We start from the raw sequence: 23,602 nt of genomic DNA on the forward strand, positions 1-23,602 counted from the left end.
GCGCTGGACAAACTGGTCCGGTTGAAATGTTTGACACCGACGAAGAATCACGAACGCAACAAACGAGAGGGGACGGACGCCGGGGGTCAGGTGTGATGGCAACGATATCTAAAGCGTTTGGTTGAACGCGTTGGTTGTGCTGTAGATATAATAATAATAATAACTGGAATATAATAGAATGAAGAAGAAGGAGGAGGAGGAGCTGGCGCCCAGGTTTTTCGAACTTGGTCCTCTAGGCGACCGCATTGACGCGAGCGGCCAGGCATCCGCTCAGCCAAGTTTGCTGCTGCTGGTAAAACCCAGTAGCAGCAGCAGCTCAGCTCAGCTCCCCACTATATAGGAGCTGCTGTCGTCTCTTATTAGCTTCTGGTTGGGTTTTCCACGTTCACACAACTTGTTATAAAAGAGTGAGAGCCAAACGAGGTTAGATAGACCAAGTAGATCTAGACGGTGTGCGCATTGCGGATCCCCAATTATCAAACAGGAATGAATCACCATCCATCCCCCCCCCCACTTCACCCGGTTGCCTAGGTGTACCCACCCAGCTCCTCCGCACTTCTCTCTCTCTCCTCCGCACTCATTAAATTACCGGGAACGATCTAGAGTAGATATACTACGCAACATATATCTATCCACGCCCATCTTGTTAGATGTGTATGGCTCTGCTGGATTTCAATGCCGTGCTGGAAATGATTCACTGCTGCCAGTCAGCTGATTGAATGCCGATAGATTGGGCCAGCACAACTCCGGTCAAGTCCCAAAAAAATAAGCTTTGCGCTGTCCCGGAATAATATTATAGACCAGGATCGATGTTGTTGGGACTGATGTTATATGTTGGGTTAAACCCGCAAAGATCTCGTGTGGTCGCCTGATGGGGTTCCACTTGAATGGGTGTGGCTGGTATAACCCCCCGCGAGGTACACGAACGAGCACCGTCTCACGTCCAACGCGATCCCATGACTTTTAGATATCGACCATAGAGGTTATGGCATACATCATCTATCGGTTCTATTCTCTTTTTTCTCTGTCGAAAAAAAGCATCGACCGTGATGATGAAATATTTAAAAGTTGTCGTCCAGATTTTTGTAGGTGACTGTAGTGCTCGTAGTGGTCCCTCACTCTGTCCACGGCCGGTTTTTGGTCATGGGCGTTGATGATATTAGGCATATGCCCAGTGTTTCTATCAAGGGGACGGTTGGCTGTTATAAATATGCCAGTCGGGTGTCGGCGTGAAACCAAGGCGAAAGAAAAATACAAGTCGACAGAGAGGAAGAGAAGTCGAGTGGAAAAAAGCGGAAGCGGAGGGTGGGGAGGGGGGAAGCAAAAGGGGGAGGGAAATTCAATATTAACAGGCCGCGTGTGTGGGGAAATCAAAAAGAAATAAGAAGAGAGCGAGGGGAAAAAAAAAAAATTTTTTTTCTGGTCCGTCTCTTTTTTGACGTGCTGGACTGTGTACTGTGCGCATCCGATCTATGATTTCTATATGTCGTCCGAGTTCTTCAACGAGAGAAAAAAAAGAGCTTTGACAGAAAAGTGGGGGGGGAGGAAATAGCGACCAATAAAAAAAAGATGGAAGAGTGCTGCTGCTGGATGGAATCCGCGTCGTGTAGGAAATGAGAAGGAATGGAACGACCCAAACGGAAGAGAAAAATAAATAAAAAGAGGGGACGTAATAAGAGACAACAGATGAACACGTCGTTATCATCGCACACCTTTTGGCAATTTTCTAGTCGTCACCCAGGCTGAAAGATTTTTTTCCAATCGATCCTCCTCCCGTTTTTGCCAGTCCATTACAACACTGAATTATTTAAAAACGTTCATCTTTTTTCAAAGCCTGCGCCTAGATATAGATTCTAAATGTATTCCGCCTCAGTACACAGCAGCTCGGCTTTGCGGAGTTGTTAAAAATTGAGTTGGGGCGCAAAATGGCCGGGCTGGCCATGATGTTCTGGGAATTTTCTAGAAAAGTCAAAGCCAAGAAAAGATAGAACCGAACAGAGAGAGAAACGGAACAGACAAGAAGAAGAAGCCTTATATCTCTTATAACTATGGCCAGCAACTTGTCTGAAAGCCAAGTTTCGATTCACAAGTGTGGCGTACCTGCGACTCACCACGCGCGGTAGCTACATATCTCTAGCTCCTAATCAACTATCCAAACTTTTGTTTCTATCCGCATCTTCAAGGAGCTCTCTACACACAAGCAATTCCGCCTTGGCCATACTATACAAGTCCATTTGGGCCAGTTTAAATATCGCGCCCTTTTCACATCATCAGAATCGCAAAAAAGCATTTCGATATCAAATGTGAATTAGTCCCTGGGAAAATTATATCTTCTCAGAAAATCGAGGCGCTGGAAATATTTCACGAATCGGATGGGCGGAAAACTGACTTGATATTTATTAGGAGAGAGCTAAAGGTATACTATCTATCTCTATCTACAATATTAGTGAGATTTGGTACCGTAGCGTTAAACCGTTATCTTTTATTCAGTCAAAGTGACTACTACTACTGCAGCAGCAACAACAACGACAAAAAGATGGGAGCAGCAGTATAGTGTTTGGGAAAGGATGAGCTGTTTTCAAAAGTCTTTGTTGTCGAGAAAGAGACCATCGGAAATTCGGTGCTCCTGTATGTACACCCAGGCAGCTGTCCATTTTCTCACCCGGGACCGGGACCATAGAGATGCACTTGGGCTATTTGCATGATCTTGTGCACAGCACATACATACATACAAGGGGAAACCAGAATTTATTTCGATCCTTTTGTGTGTGATGTGTATAAAACATTGGACAGAGGGAGGTGGAACCGAATTCGATTATAGCGCTGGGTCTACGCACATTTTTTCCGGAATATATTCCGGAATTTTCTTTCCTGTGACATTTAGTCCGGCATCAAATTAATTTTGTTTGCCTTTGGTTGTCTAATCAGCGCTCGTAAATCAAAGTTATATAGGGATCGGTCTAGATAACAAATTGTTGTGCAATACTACTCTCTAGTCTCGTTTCGGCGCCCAACTAATTCACACAGCAGCAGACTCCTATCTCCTATATCTACTGATGGACTTCTCATGAAGAGCTTTTGGCCGGCTGTCGAGAGAGACCCTTAATCGAGATACATGTCGGACAATAAGCCCCCCCACCCGTGCTGCTGCTACTGGCCCCAAGAGTTTAATCGAATTGCGCCACATCACACGCCCAGCGTGTGTGTTTTTAGACGACGACTGTGCTGCTGTACTGCCGGGCGATGGCGAAAAAAGAAGGCGATAATTAAGTTTGCTGGGCTGGCCCTCCTCCTATATAGAGTTCCTTATGCCTTTCGTTTCACCTCTCTTCTTTCCTCGCACAGTAGATCCGTTTAGCGCCGGCCTCTATATTCCCTCGTCTCTCTTTTTTGGGGCTGGGCTGGGCTGGGGCGGCTGACGCGTTTGGCATTATCGTATAAGTCACAAGCTTATCGAGAGAGTTTAGTAGTGAACTTCCTGTCGACGCGCCTCTGCCGCCCCATGTCACGTCCTGAACCAATATAGTAATTCTTTTTCTTTCCAACTAGACTTTTATTCTTTCTTTCTTTCTCTTTTTTCCACCCCCCAGCCGGACAGACAATTCACTTTTTTTTTCCGGCTGGGCAAATCGATCATGCAATAGCAACAACACACCGAAACGAAATGATCCCAATATTTATATCTAGTGTGTCTTATTCTTATTCTAAATCGCCAATTGGTGAATGAAATAGAATTAAATGGCTGGCGAAATTTGCGTATCTCTTTTGGGGGGGATTTCGTGTTTGTCTATAGAAATAATAGTTGCTGGCCGTCGGCCAACACAGCGCAACAGTACTCGGCCACAATACACTCGTCGTTAGGGGAAATATAAGACGATGGCGGGGGGAAAAAAACAAGAAAAAGTCTCTGATGATCGAGTTCAATATTCAAACAATAACATGGATCATGTGTGTGTGCTGTGCTGTGCTGTGCGCCCGAGTCAAACTTTCTTGGGGGAACACACACATGTGTATACGATCAAGTAAACACAACCAGCATATATAGCGCAGCTCGAGCGCAAACAATGCTGATGCGTAATTGGCATGACAGTCAACATAGTCGTGCGTGTTTACAACGCAAAAGCCCAAAAACGGGATGATGATGTGTCCAATATCCATCCATCCATCCATCCAGCCCGCTCTCTCACCGGCCAATCACAACCCACCTACACACATTTCGACCGACTATATTATAGACTGAATGCTGGTTGCTCGTCTATAAATATATGATTCGCTTTTTGATTTGAGATATTGACTTGCCTTTTATAGACTTGGTTAAGTCGGATATTTGAATTTGGCGGTCATTTTCAAATGGCTATTATCGTACGAATATTTTAAACTATCCAAAGGAAATTTTTAAAAAGATTGAAACTAGAATGCGACAAAAGAGAGAGAGAACAGAGCTAGGCCATTGATTTCTTTGGATCTATCGGGTGGTGTCGAGGAGGAACCACGGGTAGGATCTTTTCTTTTTCTTTCCCCCCAACTTCGTCATATTGGTGGATCTGTGTTATATATATGAAATTGAATTTACACTCGACTGACCATCGGTCAAACACACTGTGGCCTCTGCTCCTATATAGCTTGCTTCTTCTTCCTCCTATATATTTTTCACCCCTGCTGGCAAGAGCGGCTTTTTTGAAATCGACCAGTTCGCCGGCGACACTCTCTCTCCTCTCCCAACCGGAAGATGACATCAATATTAAACTTTGGGCCGTCAGAAAATGAAAGGGACGACAAAATCTGGCGAGGGTGAGAGAACAAAAAAGAACAAAAAGGCCCAAGAAAAGAGAAGAAAACTTGACAGCAATATATATAGTATGAAGGGTCCATCTCGCAGCCATTTTGATTTAGATCTATAAGAGTAGGATAAGGAGCGTGCTTAAAGATGTGTATACATCAGTCGGTGACGCATTGTCCGGCTAAATCAAGAATTAGTGGTTGTTCTTTGATGTACTACTAACTGAAACAAATTGTTTCTTATTACATTTAAGTTCTAATCTGATTAGAAATATCTGTAGGCCTATTACGGTTTTGAATGGCCTTTCTTTAACTCTTCTATTATATTCCATCGTTGGCCGTAATAATCTGAAAATTGTATATGAGGTTAAACGTTAACTTGTTTATTGTTTTTTTCTTTTCTTTCTACTTTGAGCGTGGGGTGATCGTTAGCGAGGGATTGTTTTATGGTGAATAACGCGTGTAGGTCCTTTTTTTTATGTGTGCTGGTTGCGTGTGTTACCCATTTCTGTGTGTGTGTGAGTCGATATGTGTGTGGTGTGTGTTGCATTGGCCAGCAGCAGTTCGTGTCGAGTCTAATTTCCCCTTGACATGCAAAAGTGCTAACCGCGTCGGGCTAACCTCAGGCCTCTCCTTTTGCGTGACTGATGGGGAATAAGGTCGGATCGGGAGTCAGATCTATATCAGCCAGACCCAACTAGCAATTTGTTCACTTGTTCAATTGTTCACCAACTTCCATATTTCTTTTTTTTTCTTTTCTGAGGGGGGAGGAGGTTGAACAAAGTATATAGACACACAGCGGGGTAGCAGACGTAGTAGCGCGGGGCTTTTGAAATGAAAGAAAAAGCATCGGGCGCCGACCAAAAAATATAATGAGTCGCTGCTTCCATAGAAACCGTCGTCCATCGTCATTCTGGGCTTGCACACACACGACACATATGCCATCAACGTTCATGGTGAGTAAACGCACGATATATGGATGGAATATTTATAAATGGGCCGGGAATGTGACTCGGGCGGCGGAAATAGGGGAAACAAAATCTTGACATCAAATTTTGATTATTCAATTTGATCAACAAGTGAAAATTTCTATTCTCAAATTGTCAATCAAAACCATCCCGTCTTGGATTGCGCAACGCCAGTGTAAAGTTTTAATCTCAACTCGAAGTATATAAGAATAAAATTCCATCTTTGACCAGGAGCGGCTGACCGAAGGTGCAATCAAGGGGCGGCTGAAAAGGTCCAAAACGGAACACAAGAAAAAAGGAGGACCCTCAAATTCATTGAATTTTCTCTTTGTGCGAGAAGTAAAACGGGAGAAAGGAAGAAATCAAGTCGTGTTAAAGGGCACCCTTTTTTCTCTTTTGTCATCCGGTGAAAAACGGAAGCAAAGGACGGAAGGAGAGGGGGACCAGCAGCAGGACCACTTCGTCAAGATTCCCTTTCCTGTCTATAATAAAAAAGGGCAAAAGCTTTAAAAATGGGTGAGAAGAAGAAGAAAGATCCTGAAAAGGAATGATGGCTGTCCGAGATCGGCAGCGAATCACTCAGTCACCTTTTTTTATATATAAGATGTCGAGAAAAAAAGAAAATTCAAATTGCATTTTCCCGCGCGTTCCGTACCATCTATCGGCGGCATTCCTTTTGAACAACCGACGGACACCGCTTTTATATTACACCTTGTCAATTTTCCATTTTTTTTTTTATATTTTTTTCTGGGAATAAAATAAAAAGAAAAGGTGCTATTACGTTTCTCTGCCCGCACATCGGGTGAAGAAGCGGATCGATTCCGCACAACGTTTTGACCGTCGAGAGTCCACACTCGTCGATCGATGGGGGTCGACTGGACACACATAACCCATTGTGTATAGTATATAACGGCCACACGAACAGATAACAACAAAGAGGACGGCAATTAGCAGCAAGGTTTCTGAAACTCCACCCTCGCGAGATATAATACACACAGACGGACGGACCTCCTCCCCCCTTATATTGCCCACTCGCTTCTAATCGCCGTAAGAGGATCACGAGAGTAGACGAACGAAAAAAGGATTTTTTCTTCTTCTTTCCTCGTCACGCATTCAGTCTTCATCGCCGTCACTAATGAACCCGTCTTCGGCAAAAAGTCTTTCTCTTTCAATCTAATAAAGAAACTTGGGCGTAAAACTTGAGTCTCATTATTTGGTCTTCCGCTCGTCTAACATCTTAGAAGAAGAACTTGTATAGTCGATTTCTGCTGTAGCTATTACGGAATGCGCACTTTTCTTTATGAGACATTGAATTTTTAATTTCTAATTTGATTAGACCGGAAAATTGTTTGATTGTACAATTATTTCACTGAAAACATCATCTGAGCTGACATTATTTTTCGAGTGTATAATTTAGAATCAATAAATGGGAGAAAAGAGAGATTGATGGATAGACATGGCCAAGAAAGTTTGGCTTCACTTGTGTGTGTGTGTGTCTATATCGACGCAATATGATGGGAAAGGGAAGAGGAGGGGATCAAACAATCGATGAAATGCGAAGGGCCATGAGATGATGTACGAAGAGGAGCCTATAGAACCCAACATAGAGAGAGATATAACCAGTTGTTGCCTGGGTAAACTCGCCCCAACTCTAATTAGGTGACCCCAGCATGTATAGGTACACACACACACACACACACGGACCGAGTTCGAATTTGTTTCTTCATCCGACGTTGTTTGTTTGCAACCGGCAAATAGTATAGTTGCCCTTACACACACATATACCCTAAACAAACACGCCGTTATATCTTGTCTATTACGTACATATTATACATATTCCGGCACACACACAAAAGCGGTGAATCCCCCTTGCCATTACTGATTGGGAGGGAATAAAATGATTATAACCTACGACGTAGGGTACAGACGGGTACAGAAAAGAAAGAAAAAAAGTCCTTTCTCTTCTTGTGTGTATTGTTATTATCAATGATCTATTTTGATATTTGGTTATGTATATATACGGAATGAAGGGATGTGTGTGTAACTGTGTGCCATTCCCTGATGACAGCGGCAAGAGAAGGAGAGAGAATAAGAGCGGCTATTGAATTTTTTAATTCCCGCTTTCCTTGTGTCGTGCGATAGATCCTGGCCGGAGGAAGGAGGAGGATAGAAGAGCACAAGTTAATTAGATGCCGGGGAAGAAAAGCGAGAGCGACGTGGAGACGAGGGACGAAGAAGAGCTGAAGAATAAGAGCAGCAGCACGACGACGACGGAATTATATCCATGTTAAATGAAATAAAAGACTTGTGTTGTACGAGCTAGAGATGCTGCTGCTGGGGGGAATATAAGAATAAAACGCGTCGACTGGTTTCAACTGTATCAAATGCGGGCGAAAAGGGTGTGTGTGTGTGCAACCGAAGATGCACTTTTCTCATTAGCTGCTCTCCATAATTCAAGAATTTAAAGTGAAACAGAAGGAGGCTGATGGTGATGGTATAATGGGGCTTTTAAAAGTAGATAGATATTCAAACAAGTCAGCCAAATCGAGATGCACCAGCCAGCCCAGGCGACGATGTTGGGTGGGCTGTGGGGACGCGTCTTGACAGGCTAGCTACTATCGGCATTAGCATACATTTCCCAGCTAGCTGGTAATAATGAGCTAGCTCGCTGTCTTTCTTCGTTTACCTTTTTTATTCTAGCGACGACAGCAGCGCTGCCAATAGATGACATTAAATATGAAAATAAGTAGCTATTAGTCAAGAACCGAAAAGAACTTGGGAGCGGCGACTTAATATATTCAGAAGGTTATCGCAACACTCGTTTCGGGTATGGGGTTCCACGGTTCGTTAGTTACGTAATACGTCAAGGATTGTGACATCCTATCAATTGTTAGGTGCAGAGCTTGAAATTGTCTTGTTGCACTTTGCTTCAAGTGTTTAAAGTTCAAATATTTTCTAATGTGATGGAACTGAATAAGTTGTAAGGTACAAAAACAAGCCTGATCTGAAGTCGTTCGACAAATGAGATTTTTTAGTGAACCCTGACTGAGAAAACCAAAAAAAAGGAGAGAGAAAAACAGTTGCAGCAGTCAACCGCCTAGCTCATCAGGAATAAACATACTCCGTGACTATAAGAAACGATTTATAATCAACGTCACCCAAAATTGTCCAAAAGGAAGAATGAAGATCAATTCTGTCCTACCTTTATGCCTGGGAAATACAGCCAGGCATCTACGTCAGCTGCTCCATCCATCCGCTGAAGAGTTGAATGACACCAGACGGGATAGGCTAAAAGCGGCTAAAAGGGTGTCCTCGTGAATACACCCACACTCACATGGGTGTACACGAGGACATTTTAAAAAAGGGGAAAAAGGGAGATCCATGACTCGGCCGACATCGGTAGTTTCTCCAATCGAGAGGGATGCTGTTTGTCTAAATAAAAATAGAAAATGGGTTACGACAAAATATTGACTGAAACAACAAGTCAGGAAAAGTTGAAAATGAGACACTGGGAAAATCTAATTGTTAATGAATGGGAGAATTCAAGGTTTACATGTAATGCACTGGATTGATGCATTAATGCAGAATTATTATATTAGGTCACAGGTCAATCACAGTAATGAAAATCATACCCAAGCGAAGAGACTTCTGGTGACATGCTGCTCAATACCAGCACAAGCCAAACTTAGTGGTTATGATGGTTGGCTCTGGCCTCAAATATGCAAAAAAGAAAAAGGTTACATACTACAAACAAACTGAAATGCATCGACAGTGCCATGATCGGCCATGATAAATGCTAGTAAGGAAGTAAGTCAAGTAATACTTCACAAATTTGGGTTTAACTCTTCTATGGCTCCCCCAATCATTAATTCAATATATTTGTATTCTTAATTAGTTTTATTTACCCGCTAAACAGCATGGAGGATGACGGTTTTCGAAAGCAAATAAATCCTGAACTTGCTATCTCCGACTTTTTCGAAATTTTATATTTAACGAAAGCAGACGACTGACGACACTTCACGCTTGTCCAATTTTCTTCGATAATCAGCATGCTTACTAATTACTATGTAATACGATATCGATAAATTTAGAAATGATAAAAAATCGAACCCGCCCCCCCCCCTTAAAATCCAACATCCACTGAACGGATCGGGATTCTATTCATATCAAATTGTTCGTCTCAACAAATTTGATAAGCCCACCTGTGGACGAATCAAGATCCAAATAAAAATTTGCATGAAACCCACAGAAAGACCAAAAACCCGCCCTAATAACACCGTCCCAATAATTTTCATATTTTCCTGGTTAGATTTGGTTTGTAACCCGTGAGTTGGTGGTGATTTTCGAAGTGCGGTGGCGTAACAGGACAGGCACGCTTTGAATTTTTATTTTAAACCGTTTTTAGTAGTTGATGTGAGTTTCCTCCGCTAGATGAACTCGAAGGAAAAAGCCAAGGTTCGATGTCAATTTTACGCGGCGAATGTTACTAAAAAGTCTTTTAGGTAACAATATGAAGTATTTGAGCTCAGGAATAGAAGATGCTTTTAATTTAATCACGGAAAGATTCAAATTTTTCCGATAGAAAACTTAAATATCAGTTAAATCAAATGTTGTTGGGCAATGCTGTGTTTACCATGGTCAGCAGACGAAAAAATCACCAAACTTGAAAAAGTATCCAAAGTCTGAGCTCCTACAACCATGGCCGGTGTTTTATTTGAAGATATTTTCGATGTTAAAGACATTGATCCTGAAGGAAAGAAATTTGACAGAGGTAATGAACATTTATCGTTAAGTTTCTTTATTCCCATGTGTTCGTTTTTTGTGTTCTGGCATTGGTTGAACCAACTCTTGAGATTTCCATGTGCTTGCAAACAAATCTTTTCCCTAAGCCCTTTTCTATTTCCTGTTTTAACTGCAAAATAGCATTATTATGTGGAGGTTAATATGAAAGTAAGGTTAGATCCCTCATCAGGCTTAACTTCTTTCGGTCTTCTTAAGTTACACCATGAGGAAGCCATTTTACGAAAACTTCAAGTTTTATGTAACACACAATGCAGACCCAAATTAGAGAAATTGAAACCTAATAACATCTTCTGAGTATTTGTGAAAGCATGTTAAACATTAAAGTAACTACTTGTTCAATCAAAATGATCAATTGTGCAACAGGCATGATTAATCGTTTTCCTTTGCAACTTGATTTAACCCCCTCTGCGAAGTCATTTCAAAAGATTCTCTTATTCAGTTTGAACTTGCTCACTTTGATTCTATACATTCTAAGTGAATAGTTTCCCTATTTCTATAAGATTTCCAAGACAGTATCCAACACAAAGTTTTTCAAGTTTCCAACTTTTTGAATATTGTGTTTGAAGAAGACTGCCATCTATCCTAAACCCCTGCGACTGCAGTTTCCACGTTAGAGAACCCCCCCTTAAACCAACGACAACAAACTTCAATAACAATATCACGCGTGCTGGAAGTGCTTTGACGCACGCCAACGGTGATTGCCCTTTTGATGCGATCCATCTCCAGTTCCGTGTGCGCAGAAAGATAAAGGCATCAAATTTATTGCCGGCTGCTGTTGGGGGTTGATCAATCGGATGTGCAAAAAAAAAAAAAAAATAAAAAAAGAGGTGAGAAGTTGCCTTGACAACGCGTGACGTCAGGCCACAAAGAACCCGGACGCTCGAACTCTTCAAGGTGAAACCTTTCGAGAACACGAACCTTCTTCTTCTTGAGAAAATAAAGTCCAAATTATTATTTCCATCATTTGTTTTGTTCGCAGGGCATAGATATTTGACGACGAATCAATCGAATTACGAAGCAGGTTGCTGTTAGTAGTGTGTGGTTTGTTGGCCTCCGCCCACTTGTGAAATCGCCCACCCCTACTAGTCCCCCTTTTGAGTTTGTTTGTTTTGGTTATTGGATAGGGGTTATATGCCCCTCTTGAAGATAATCTAAAAAGAAAAAGAGAGTCTCGTTTGCCCATCGTTTGGTGAGTTATGAACTCGTATCAACGACACACAGTGTGTCTCTTTGTTTCTTAATTGGGTTTCGATCCTTTGGGGAGCGCGATAGCCATTAGTTACATGAGATCCTCTCTTCCCTTTGATGGTAAACAAGAGTCCCTGTGCGGGCCTGAGCCGAGTTTTAAAAAAGCGACCATGTTTGTTTTGATAATAGCGACGTCGTTGACGCAGAAAGTCTTGCACAACCTTGACCTTTCCAGTTTACCCTGGCGGCAGCAGCAGCTGCTGCTTGTCCCTTTTCGCTCCCGATCGATCGCCAAGAGTTGCCGGGATCCGACCTTTTCAGGGCTCCTTATTTGCGATTCGGTCCGTTTCACCCGAGACTTGATAGTTAAAAAAGAAGAAGAAAGAGAGTCTCTCTCTCTCAATTCGAGAGAGATTCTCTTGTCAAAGAGTCAAGAGAGAGAAAGCTGCCCTGGTATTTCCGTTCTGATTGACTCAATATTGGCTCATAAATTCAATCCGCTACACACATTGTGTGCGACTCGTAGAAAGCGTATCGACCGGCTCCAACTCCGTGTGACACGTCATTTCTCGGGAACTACGCGCATTAATGGACTTTTTTTTCTCTTTTCGGGCAGTCCGGTTAGCGAGGGTCAATCCCGGCCGCCATTTGTCCGTGCGTCATCGTGCGTGGGTGGGCCCCCCTTCTTCTTTTTTTTCTGATTCAATTCGCTCTTCTTCTTCTTCCTCATGCGAGTAGGACCCGGGGAATATAATTGAATTATTTGGCTAATATCGTTCGATCCCATTTGATTTCGTCCTATTGTGTGTGCGCCGCACACGCACAAGTGGGTTCCCCTCTCGTTTTGAATTGCATCGGATTCCCGAAATAGAGAAGATGGCCGACCGTGAACCTCCTCGCTGATGGCCAACCCACCTGTCATTGGACGGATAGCCAGGCAGGATTCTGGGATGGTGGTGGTGGGGAGAGAATGAAAAAGAAGAAAGAAAGAAAAAAAAGAGAAAATGTTACGCAAATATCACGGATGCGTTTCCAAAAGCCGAGTGCAATGTCTTACGGAATTGATGGAAGGCCATCGGGGCGGGGACTTGTATAACAACAACAACAACAGAAACGCTTTACGCAGTGCGAAAATGGCTACTTTGTCCTCTTCTCCCGTGTGTACCTTCAATTCATAGCCACAAATCTTTTGGAAAGGCCAACGTCCTCGTGAGGTCAGTAACATCATTGCAACAACCGGAAGATCTCTTTTGATGACTTGTAAAAAATAAAATCCGAATGAATTCATTTGGAATGAGATTAAACAATGGCCGACAAGTTTTGTTTTTTGGGCCGTCGTAGCGATAACAGGGACGCAACAAGGTGCCATTGTTGTGTAACGCCACCTGGACGGCTGCTCAATGGGCCAGTCCAGTTTCGAGATTTTTATTTTTTTCCCCTGGACGTCGTTTTCAATGTCTTTGTCTTGTGCAACTTTTTTGACTTAACATGGGCAAGACGGAAGAACAACTCTTGTGTGCAGTGCCATTGATTCTAGGTTGATGGCCGATTGTTGTTGTTGTTGTTGTTGTTTTCCCGTCGTGCGAGCTGGGAAACGTCATTGGCCCCGCGGTGGGAGGAGTCTGAAATCGGCCAATTGGGAAACCGAGAGAGAAGGGCAACCCGAAAACCCAGTGGGTTGTATCGTTCGTGCGGGACACGTACCCACCACCCAACCACCCGCTTTCCTCCTTTCACGTTCTCCTATCTAGTCGACGGCGTGACGCAATCTTTCCACTAGCTCGTCCTCAAACGTCAGGAGGGTGGGTGGTGAGGTGGCTCTGGGTGGGTGGGAGGACAGAAATGGCGCCGTGGCCCCGGCGGTTACGAAAATGAAGGAGAGAAAAAAAAAACGCAAACAAACAAAACAAGAAAACGAGTCACGCTATGATTGCACACACACACACACACCAAGCCATTTCGCCATTTTCGAACCTCTCTCTTTTTTATTTCTCTCTGACTATCGGCCTCTCTTTCAGTGACTCAGGGATTTGAGAGTTAGTCGTTGGCTGCGTGACTTTAGGTGCGGGAGTGTGCGGACAGGGTTCCTCGTTTAGTGATCACCCATTCACGCTCCCGTGTAACGGCCCTACTTTGTCCAGTGTCGACGTTGTGGTTGTTTTATTTTATTTTTATTTTTGTTTTAAAAGCGCACCGCTCTCGATCGAATCCAAAAGTGTTTCTTTTTAATAATTTTGAAAAATTTTTATTAGTTGGTTCATTTTTGATTTGTCGACGTTAATTATTTCCGATTTATTCGATTCATTTCATTTTGTCGGAATTAAAAATTTCGTTCGTCAACAGGAGAATTAGGAGGGGGGGTAGCGATTGCGCCGTGTGCTGGATCGGGAGAAGGTTGTGGGGGGGGGGGGAATGATGACGACACAAGCGAGAGAGAGAGAGGGGGGATTCAGTGGGTGGGTTTGGGAAAGGGGGTCGTGAGAGATGTGGGGGGGTTTTTCGACGTCGTCGTCGTCGTCGCTGCTGGGTTTTTCGCTAAAACTGCGCAGTTGGCCAACCGACTCGAACGTTCCTGGCTCCGACGTCGACGACGCCGGATCGCTTTGATATTCCGTTGTGCATATTTTTTTGGCGGAAGCTACCAGAAGACAAAATAAATTACGTAACAAAAGAACAAAGGAAGAAAACATAAAAAAAGAAAAAGATGACGAAATGTCACAAAAATGATTTTGAAAGTCTTTCTGAATTTGATTTGCCGGACTTCCGCCCTGTGGAACATTTTTGGAAATTCCGCTGATCCCCTCCCATTGGGGTAAGTTGCTTTGGTCATGTTGCGCAATATCTCCTTTGTTTTGATTTTGGTTCGTGAGTTTGTCCGGACATGTCCTTTTTCAGTCGAACCAAACCCCAAAAAAGATAAATTTCATCGTTTAATCAAAATGAAAAAAAATAAATAAAAAAGCCTGCAGGTATTTCCAACCGGAACTGGTTCAATGTCTTTGAGGATATTTCCAAGGTCAATTCGTGTTCCATTCACCGTGCTTTTTTTTTATTTTATTCTTCACGGTGGGAATTTTTTCTTAAACAAAATTTCTCGTTGCAAAACAACAATAACAATGCGCCACTAGCGCATTTGCGTGTGTCTTTGTTTTGTTTTGCACGTCGATTTTTTTTTCGGTGGGTTTGGGTTTTTTCTTATTTTGGCCAAGGACGTGGTAAATTGTTTGATGCCCAAATACTGCGCACTTGCGTCACTCCCGCAACCAAAGATTTTGAACTTTCCTTTTTTTTCCCTCCCCCCTTCGCCAGTCGTTTGTTTCTTTTCTTTTTCGGGAAACGAAGAGAAAATAAATATTGAAATGGGTGCGCGCGTTGTACAAGTTTAGCGCGTGAATTTTTAGGTGGAAACCAAATGGAGAGAAATTGCACAAACACTTGCGCAACGACATTGACCGCCATTTTGATCGCTCTCGAAAATCTGATAAAAGTTTCGGTTGGTCGTTGCCTTGGCAACCAGCACGAATGGCGTCGATTCTTTTTTGTTTTTTAAATAAAATTGCGTTGTCATTGAACTTCACCTGCGCGCTTTTTTCGTATCTATGAGATGATAAACAATCTTTTGACAGGTGACGCATGGCAGCGACGTCCGGGATGATGATGTGTCTGTGCAATGTTTTTTACCGAGTTACTTTTTTCTTTGTTTTTCTCTCTCAACTTCCCCCACTTTTCTTTTTTGCAATTGATCCGATTTCGCAGCGTACCACGTGACCTTGTTTTGATATCGTGTGGCGTCGTTTCTTTTTCACATGTAACGACGCCTTCCAGCTCTCTCTCCGGAGGGATCGATAGCCCCAGCAGCGAATCCACCCACTCACTCCAGTTTCTCCCACCTATATTTTTTTCCTTTTTTTCTTCTTCTTCTTTTTTTCCTATTTCGTCAGCAACTGCGTTGCAAGCAAAAGATGGCAACACAAGAGGTCGAAAGGTCACGTTCGTTTTGCGCGCGCGCGAAACGATGTGCGACTCGGTTCATTTTTTAAATGGCCTCTTGGGTGACGTGTAGTATAGTACTGCACTGCCGCCCTCCTTTACGTAAAGCCTGATTGAATTACCTGCACACACTTGACAAATTTTTTACTTCCCGTCACATGCACACCTGGTGCGCGCCTATTTTTCTATTCCCGATTTCCACGTTGATAAGATTCTTGTGCAATTTTCAAGCCTTTCAATCTCTCTGGCCTTAAAGTCGTACACCGACCCACTTTCCCCTCATCTAATTCGTTTTTAGAACATGGTGGGGGGAGCTGGAGATTTCCCCTCTTTATTTAACCAACATTTATGAAGCGACAATTACAAGAGATTTCTCTCTTGCAGCGCAATTTGTTATTAATCAGTTTCAATTTGATTTGGTTTGGCAGTGAGTCGACTTCACTGCGAGAGTGAGTCATTCAAGATGGATTTGATTCTCGACATCAATTCGTGGCTGTTTCCAATGGATTTAGGTAATAAAACAATTTTGATTGTGGTTTAAATCGACAAATTTTTTAAATTAAAATTGAAATTTTTTCTAGGCGATAAATTTCGGTTGGTTTTAGCCACAACGTTGCGTGAGGATGGATGTTCCGATGCGGGTGAATGGGCTCCGCAAGATTTGGGCATCCCGTCCCGTGCCGATTCGTTCGAGTACGTCATGTTCGGCAAAGTCTATCGCATTGAAGGCGATGAAGGATCGACCGAGCCGTCATCTCGATTGTGAGTTTCATATTTCTTTTTCTTAAATATTCCCTTCATTTGAACGTAATTTTGATTGATGTGGGAGAGAAAATTTCCACACCGGGACGGGGAACCACCCTGCGTTCGCCTGTTGTTGGAATTTTCCAGGTGAACACAGCTGGTGGTATCTCAGTCCTTGTGATATTGGAACAAATCGACTTGTGTTGTTGTTGTTGTTGTCGTTCTAAATAAGAGAGTTGTTGCGCGAACTTTTCTCTTTTTTTTTATTTCGTTGCGTTTTCTTTCCGATGGTTACCGGGGGCAGCCATTACGGTTAAAAAATCCGAACGAAACTGTACATTTTGATTCAATCTCAATCTTTTTGTATCACTTTCTAAGTTTTTTGGTGGACTTGTGACCGACATTCTTTCCCCATGAGGCGGAATAAAAATGCGTTGTCGGCTCTTCCAGTGAAATGGCGAAACTTTGTCCGACTCCCCTCCCATTTTCCAGAAAACATAAATATTCCAATAATAGGAGAAAGCTTGCACCGACTTAGTTTTTAGCCTTTTATTTTTCAATTCCACGAATCGGTCTTTGACCCAGGACTTCTGCGAATTATTCCTAAAACCACTCGCGTTTACACGACAACTAGAAACGTACTACGTGATTGACAGGGGGCCAATCATTTTAAATGGTGAACCATAGCGATTGATATAGCTCTTTAGAAAAAGATGAGGAATTGCCAGAGGCGAATTGACGTCAGCTACTACTTTTGGCCATTTGTATTTGTGGAGAAGCCTCGGCCTACTCCGGTAGGCCTGGCCCACCACCGACTATATAAAAGCCAAGTGGGTGGTAGAATGTTAGGACCATTTGGAATTCGACCTCTGACCCGGACGGTGTGGCTAAGAAATCGAGAGCGGGGGCCCCTCGTTGAGAAAAAAAAGCTGCGCTGAGAAAAAGAAGAAAAATTATCGTTATAATTTATTAGTTTTTTAGTTTTTAATTTTTATTGGTTGTTGTTTCATCATATGTGTGTGTGTGTCGATTTTGTGTGTGTGTGTGTTTCGTATTGCATGCATCGTTGATTAATTAATTGATTGATTGATTGATGATGTGATGTTTTTGAGACCCAGTCCATTTTCTGTCTGGAGTCCGTACCACAAGTGCGTTTGCCTTTAATTATTTCGTAAACGAGGTAAATGCATTCTTCTGGTATCGTCACTCTTTTCAGCCATCATCATATTTCTTTGCCCCCCTTTTTCTGATGTTTTTTGTTATTGCTCGTATTTTTCTATTAAATAAATTGAGAACACAAATTTCACTTGGTTTAAAGAAAAAATCGAGAATCGCACAACGCGGGGGTTATATAAATAAATCACGCGAGGTGATATAGGTTTAAACTCGGGAGTGGCAAAGGTTGTTCGGTAGGATGTCGGTTGTTTTATACGACCGCATTAGACACCTAAAAAAGCAACAGTTTCTTCCCCCTATCGATCAGCTCGTAAATCTAGAGGCAGCCACCGTTTTAATTCGTGGCTTTGGTCGTGAAAAGACGTTAATGATGCGTGATTAATAACTTTGTTTGACCTGAAAACGTAACAGGTATACCCCAAGGGCGGTTGTTAAAAAAGAAGGAATCAAGTTTTTCCAGGACGGAGAAGAGGAAGACATGATTTTGTTTTAAAAGAAAAGGAAAAAAGCTTGTATTGGTTAGATACGTTCGTCTTGGTTTAGTTGACGAAATGACGACGATTTCTTTTTCTTCGAACATCTTTTTTAATTTGAGAATGGAAGGGTGGGGGGGGTCGATGTTTTTCGTCGAACCGTCGAAGCAATTCCCTATGGATATTAATTGGTCGACGACGTTTAATAACGCCTATCGTACGATTTTTTCTCGTCGACATGTTGTGGTGTGTGCCCATCTTTCTCGTTATAAAAGGACTTTGCAAATGTCTCCATGTCACAGTCGAGTCTTCGCTTCTCATTGAGCCACAAGTGTCTTGATGCAAGTACAAATTGTTTGGGCAATAAGTGTATTGATGGTTGGCAGTGTGGTTAGCTGGTTGTGAAATATTTACTTGAATCCACAGCCACTATCCAAACTGTCCACTGTCGATGACACGATATTCGACCAAACTACTAATGATCATGTGTGCCCTTAATTGTATGTTTTTGTGTATCTTGATTGTTTTCTTTTTTAGATGATGGGTAGTGTTCGGTAATGATTTTCTTTATTGATTCGTGCAGATCTGCCTATGCGTCGTACGGAGGATTGCTGATGCGTTTGCAGGGAGATGCCAACAATCTTCACGGATTCGAAGTCGATCAACAAATCTACCTGTTGATTAAGAAACTTGCGTTTTAAAAAGTGGTATGCAAACTTATAAATTACAAGTTTGGGATACGAATGAATGTACTTCATTATTTCTTTGAATACACTTGCATTTTTTTGTAACTAATAATGTTTCGACTTTATTTTATTAGTAAACGAATTGTTGTAAGTATAATAAGTTCTTGTATTCTTTTCCGTAATAGCGTAATCTTTTCAACTTGATTTTTGCATTGATAAAAGCCAAACTACAAATGGGCAGAAACCAGAAGGGCAAGTCCAGGTTTTCTTCAATGCTCATTGCAATCCCCCCCTGCAAATTAAGCATGGCCGAGGGCTTTGAGTTTTTCCACCATCATGTCGACGTTCTCGACCTTGGCACCTGCAAGCCGCACGGGTGGTTCCTCGACCGTGACTACTTCAATTCTTGGGCTGACGTCGACGCCTAAATCCTTAGGCGTCAGTTTCTTAATGGGCTTCTTCTTGGCTTTCTAAAAAGAAAAGAAATAAAAAACTTGAGTGAAAAATCGAGGGCATTTGTGCGTATATTAAAAAAAGTACCATGATGTTGGGGAGAGTTGCGTAGCGAGGCTCATTCAGACGCAAGTCGGCGCTGACGACAGTTGGTAATTTCACCTTAATTGTCTCGAGCCCCCCGTCGATCTCACGTACCACCTGCAAGCTGCCATCCTTGGCTTCAATCTGAATAGAAAACATGATTGACGGATTTTGTCAGTTGTGCGCTGCTGATTATTTTAAAAAGTAGCAATAAGTAATAACCTTGGACGCAGAAGTGGCTTGAGGCCAATCTAGAAGAGCAGCTGTCATCTGAGCTGTTTGATTGCAGTCATCATCAATGGCCTGTCAGTGAAAAACAATGTTTTCTTATAATTGGGTTATAATTAAGATAAAAGAGATAATTAGGTACCTGCTTTCCAACAATAATTAGGTCGATCTGTTCATCTTTTGCAAGTTGGGCCAACATCTTGGAAATGTGCAATGGTTGCAGAGTATCAAACTGTGGTCCTGCAACCTCTACATGTATGCCTCTATCTGCGCCCATGGCGAGAGCAGTCCTCAGTGTTTCCTGTAACACGCCAAAGTGCCAAGATCATAAAAAATATTCAGGATGTAACATGATGGACAATCTTGTACCAAAATTATGTAATCTAGAAATTGACAAATCGCCAACCTGGCACTGAGCTGGACCACAGGAGAAAGCCACAATTTCTTTGGCTATCTTCTTTTCTTTCATACGTACAGCTTCTTCAATGGCAATCTCGTCGAAGGGGTTCATTGAGTGCTTCACTCCCTCCGTAATGACTCCCGATTTGTCGGGCTTGACTCGGATCTAAAATTCCAAGAACACGATAAGTTTCATTGTTAAATCGTTAAAAAAGTTTCGAAAAGTCAATTACCTTGACAGCATAGTCGATAACACGTTTTACGCCGACCAGGATTCGAAGAGACATTTTAATTACAATATAAAAATTACAATGTTACAATTAGAGAAAGCTCTATCGTGTTATCACGACAAATAAAGTACAAGCAGAAGACGTTAAAACCACTAGCGTCACCTGGCGGGAACACAAGAGCGATGTTGCGAGGTGTTTGAAAATGTGGGATTGCGCATTCGACTATGAATATTTTTTTACATCTCACGTTTCATTCCTCTGATTCAGCAAATCAATAACAAACGAGAATTCTTTTTCATTTTTGTAACAAATTTATTCCTTCAAAATACAAGTGAAAGGAAATGAAATCAATATTCGATAGGGGAATGACATTGGACTAAGTGATAGATCAGAGAAGGTTGCAGGCCTCAGTGGCCCCACTCTAACGGCTACACCGAGTTCCGCATAAATTTATTTAAAAAATATGGTGCGCCAAAACAAGCACTATATGCCCCTTGATTATGTAATGAATGGCTGTTGAGTATCATAAGCTAATAAGAGATAGCTTATCAACTCCTTCATCCGATTACTGCACGTCTACTTGAAACTTTCCGGCAAAGAATGTTCTGGAACAAATTAAATGAATTGGTTTTTTTTACTTAACAGAAAATGCAAATGAAGTGCATAGTATCATACCCATTTGGTTATCAGTAGTGTGGGCGAAATTTAATGTTTTCATGATTTGAATGAATTCTTCTCTACTCTTGGTCAATCGAGGATTGTAGCGTTTCTCCTCCAAAACAGACGTCACTGTTCTGCCTGAATGTATAAATAGAAATTAGACAAGTATAAAAGAATTCTAATGTGTTTGTTGATTGGTACCCCGATAGTCGTGTCCAGGATAAAGGCGGAGCATGTTTGGTAATGAGAAAATTTGGTTATAGATTGAGTTGTACAAAGTTTCAGGATCGCCTTGATCGAAATCAGTCCGACCACATCCTCTAATTAGCAAAGTGTCGCCTGTGAAAGCGACTCCTTCTTCATGACAGACATATGTGACGCAACCTGAAACAATATAACCACGCGACTTGAAAATACGAATCACTTAAAGTAATCATGTTTTGATCAAATTACAGTTGGTATGGCCGGGTGTTGCTCGTACTTCGAGCTGATGTCGACCAAAGTGGATGATATCGCCATGGCGAACCAAAATATCGGCGATTGCTCCGCTAGCTGCAGAAATGACAGTTTTGCACGACGGAAGGTACTTTTTTAGCTTAAGGGCAGCTGCTGAATGATCAGAATGCATATGAGTACTCACTGGAAAATTAAAAAGAAGAAATTATTGTACAGGTTTTGAAAAAAAATATTATATTAATTTATTATACAAGCATATCTGATGTTGAGTTCCAATTCTTTGACCACCTCTAGGTCCCTTTCAATAAGCTCGATGACAGGATCAATGAGTACTGCATCTTTTGAGTAGGCGTCAGCAAGCAGGTATGTGTAAGTACAGCTTTCTCTATCAAACAACTATAAAGACAGTTTATGGAATGAATATTATGTAAGGGTATTGGGAAATTGCCATCTTGCCTGTCGAAGGAAGAAGTCACCGGAATGAGGTTGCCTTTCGATGTGGGTGCTGAAACCTTTGCTAAATCCATGCGTCAGCATGGATTTCTCATTTGACACATGGGCAGAAATAGCTGGTTTGCTCAAATTTAAAACCTGGTTCGACACACTTAGGCAAGATGATATTTGCCTGCTGATGCGAACATTCCTCCCAGAGAATCGGAGAGCCGAACTGAAGATCGACATTGGAATACGGTGGTTTGAGTTACACTCGACCAGAAGTGAAGGCGAACTAAAAAAGAAATGTTTTTTCGGTCAGCTGAATTGTGTTGTTTTTTGTTTTAGTTTATAGAAACGTCTGATAAGGCAGTAACCCAAGTAGGGCGCCCCTGTTTAGGTTAGAATTACGTAAGCAAAAAACCCTGAAAAACTGTGACAAAAAGACAAATGTGGAGGGAACTTGATTTCTTACCCTTGATTTTGAAAAAAGCACGTAGACGTCGGATTTGAAGGTTGATTGTTCCTCGCGAGACAATAACATCCAACAGTTTGAATGCGATTTCGTACTCCACCGCTAGATGGAAACTACGTGCGTTCAAAATTTCGGGATTACGTAATGACTTTTAATTTAAATAGAGTAGCTCACGGAGCTGTCTGCAACACATCTACAGATCCCCCCTCGCCTTCCAATGTAATTACTGTAATTACACAAAACTTTCTTACGTACCATAATTTGAGCTAAAAATGTATTGATTTAAAAGAATATAAGCCCATTCGTGTAAGTGTTGACGGGTTTCCGTGGAATAGGGCAGGTTAGGGCCGGCTCAATACTCTGACAGAGGTCTATAAACTACAAACGATCTTGTATATGTATTGCTGTTTCTAAACTAACAAACTAATAATAAAAGAAACGAGAAAAAAACATGCTAAGAAGGAAAAACTAATCCCATTTCGTGCCTAGTATATAAAAGCCAGTGATGCTGCTGTGTATATATACTGTTCATATACATATTCGCGTCCTTAACTGCAGCAGTTTGTTTATTCCCAGCGAGAGAGAAAAAAAGCCCTGGTATCCCTTTACTACATATATATACACACATACAAACATTCGCCTATCCTTATCCCGCCCGCCGAAACCGAATATAACTTTCCAGCTTATGAAAGAATGAAAACGAGCTGCCGGGCCGACTGTGCTGTGCACAAGCCCTTTTTTCTCTCCGTCTTTTTCTCTTATATATGTGTGTGTGTGTGTGTGTGTTGAGGAACGGGGGTAAGGTTAATCGATGGACGACGACGATCCAGCCCGGGGACGATCAATAATTTCAGCACGAGGCTATTCACGCCGAGCAAACTCCCGATGCCATATCTGACGGCAAGGATCGAGCTGGAAAGAGAGAGAGAGAACACCACCATGTGCATTCACCGTGTCTATACTTTTTTTTCGAGACTGTGTGTAGTATGCGCAAGGCTCCAGCTATAGCAGCATATACAGTCAGCTGTGTACAGTCAGAATATACAGCCTGTATCGGTTGGGGTGCCATAAAGTACCATTGACGTCATCGATGGAGAGTGAATAGCCCGCCCGTTACGGAAATGAGAGCTTTCAAGAGCGGGAGGGATTTTCGGACAGGTTCATAACTTTTTAGCACGTCCCGAACTAGTGTATGTGGAACGACAACCCCCTTTGCAGCATAGCTGTGTTTTTACTCTTTTGTTGATGTCGTATGAGATTTTGACTCTGCACAATGACTCACACGGAGGAATGAATTCCATTTCCATCTTAATTAGTTGGACGTTATTATATTCGTTATGAATGTCAATCTTCATTACGTTGTCGTCGGCAGCAGCGG

General features: G+C 42.2%; 3 protein-coding genes across 3 annotated transcripts; 1 reads left to right on the forward strand and 2 right to left on the reverse strand.

Annotated features, from left to right (window-relative positions):
- Nucleotides 1-10,376: 10,376 nt before the first annotated feature.
- LOC124198679 (DNA-directed RNA polymerases I, II, and III subunit RPABC3-like) lies at nucleotides 10,377-18,912 on the forward strand. Its single transcript, XM_046594649.1, has 4 exons — nucleotides 10,377-10,518; nucleotides 16,157-16,240; nucleotides 16,310-16,490; nucleotides 18,705-18,912. Exons 1-4 carry the CDS (start codon nucleotides 10,446-10,448, stop codon nucleotides 18,820-18,822), a joined length of 456 nt encoding a protein of 151 aa, XP_046450605.1. The 5' UTR covers nucleotides 10,377-10,445; the 3' UTR covers nucleotides 18,823-18,912.
- A 47-nt stretch (nucleotides 18,913-18,959) lies between these two features.
- Nucleotides 18,960-20,380, reverse strand: LOC124198678 (electron transfer flavoprotein subunit beta-like). Its single transcript, XM_046594648.1, has 6 exons — nucleotides 20,205-20,380; nucleotides 19,979-20,137; nucleotides 19,715-19,873; nucleotides 19,567-19,647; nucleotides 19,348-19,488; nucleotides 18,960-19,277 (listed from the first exon to the last, which is right to left on the reverse strand). Exons 1-6 carry the CDS (start codon nucleotides 20,256-20,258, stop codon nucleotides 19,107-19,109), a joined length of 765 nt encoding a protein of 254 aa, XP_046450604.1. The 5' UTR covers nucleotides 20,259-20,380; the 3' UTR covers nucleotides 18,960-19,106.
- Nucleotides 20,381-20,492: 112 nt separating this feature from the next.
- LOC124198677 (persulfide dioxygenase ETHE1, mitochondrial-like) lies at nucleotides 20,493-22,333 on the reverse strand. Its single transcript, XM_046594647.1, has 7 exons — nucleotides 22,225-22,333; nucleotides 21,774-22,044; nucleotides 21,569-21,713; nucleotides 21,315-21,500; nucleotides 21,063-21,245; nucleotides 20,877-20,999; nucleotides 20,493-20,806 (listed from the first exon to the last, which is right to left on the reverse strand). Exons 2-7 carry the CDS (start codon nucleotides 21,996-21,998, stop codon nucleotides 20,778-20,780), a joined length of 891 nt encoding a protein of 296 aa, XP_046450603.1. The 5' UTR covers nucleotides 21,999-22,044; nucleotides 22,225-22,333; the 3' UTR covers nucleotides 20,493-20,777.
- Nucleotides 22,334-23,602: the final 1,269 nt, after the last annotated feature.

Source organism: Daphnia pulex, chromosome 7 (assembly GCF_021134715.1).
Source record: "Daphnia pulex isolate KAP4 chromosome 7, ASM2113471v1".
NCBI classification, from domain to species: domain Eukaryota; kingdom Metazoa; phylum Arthropoda; class Branchiopoda; order Diplostraca; family Daphniidae; genus Daphnia; species Daphnia pulex.

Coding starts and splice junctions, on each gene's coding strand:
- LOC124198678 (XM_046594648.1), bottom strand. CDS start 20,258: ATGTCTCTTCGAATCCTGGTCGGCGTAAAACGTGTTATCGACTATGCT. Junction 19,874..19,978: donor GTGGTCCAGCTCAGTGCCAG/GTTGGCGATTTG, acceptor GGCGTGTTACAG/GAAACACTGAGGACTGCTCT. Junction 19,648..19,714: donor TAATTATTGTTGGAAAGCAG/GTACCTAATTAT, acceptor TTTCACTGACAG/GCCATTGATGATGACTGCAA.
- LOC124198679 (XM_046594649.1), top strand. CDS start 10,446: ATGGCCGGTGTTTTATTTGAAGATATTTTCGATGTTAAAGACATTGAT. Junction 16,241..16,309: donor GCTGTTTCCAATGGATTTAG/GTAATAAAACAA, acceptor AATTTTTTCTAG/GCGATAAATTTCGGTTGGTT. Junction 16,491..18,704: donor ACCGAGCCGTCATCTCGATT/GTGAGTTTCATA, acceptor TGATTCGTGCAG/ATCTGCCTATGCGTCGTACG.
- LOC124198677 (XM_046594647.1), bottom strand. CDS start 21,998: ATGTCGATCTTCAGTTCGGCTCTCCGATTCTCTGGGAGGAATGTTCGC. Junction 21,501..21,568: donor ACTCAACATCAGATATGCTT/GTATAATAAATT, acceptor TTAATTTTCCAG/TGAGTACTCATATGCATTCT. Junction 21,000..21,062: donor TCCTGGACACGACTATCGGG/GTACCAATCAAC, acceptor TTATACATTCAG/GCAGAACAGTGACGTCTGTT.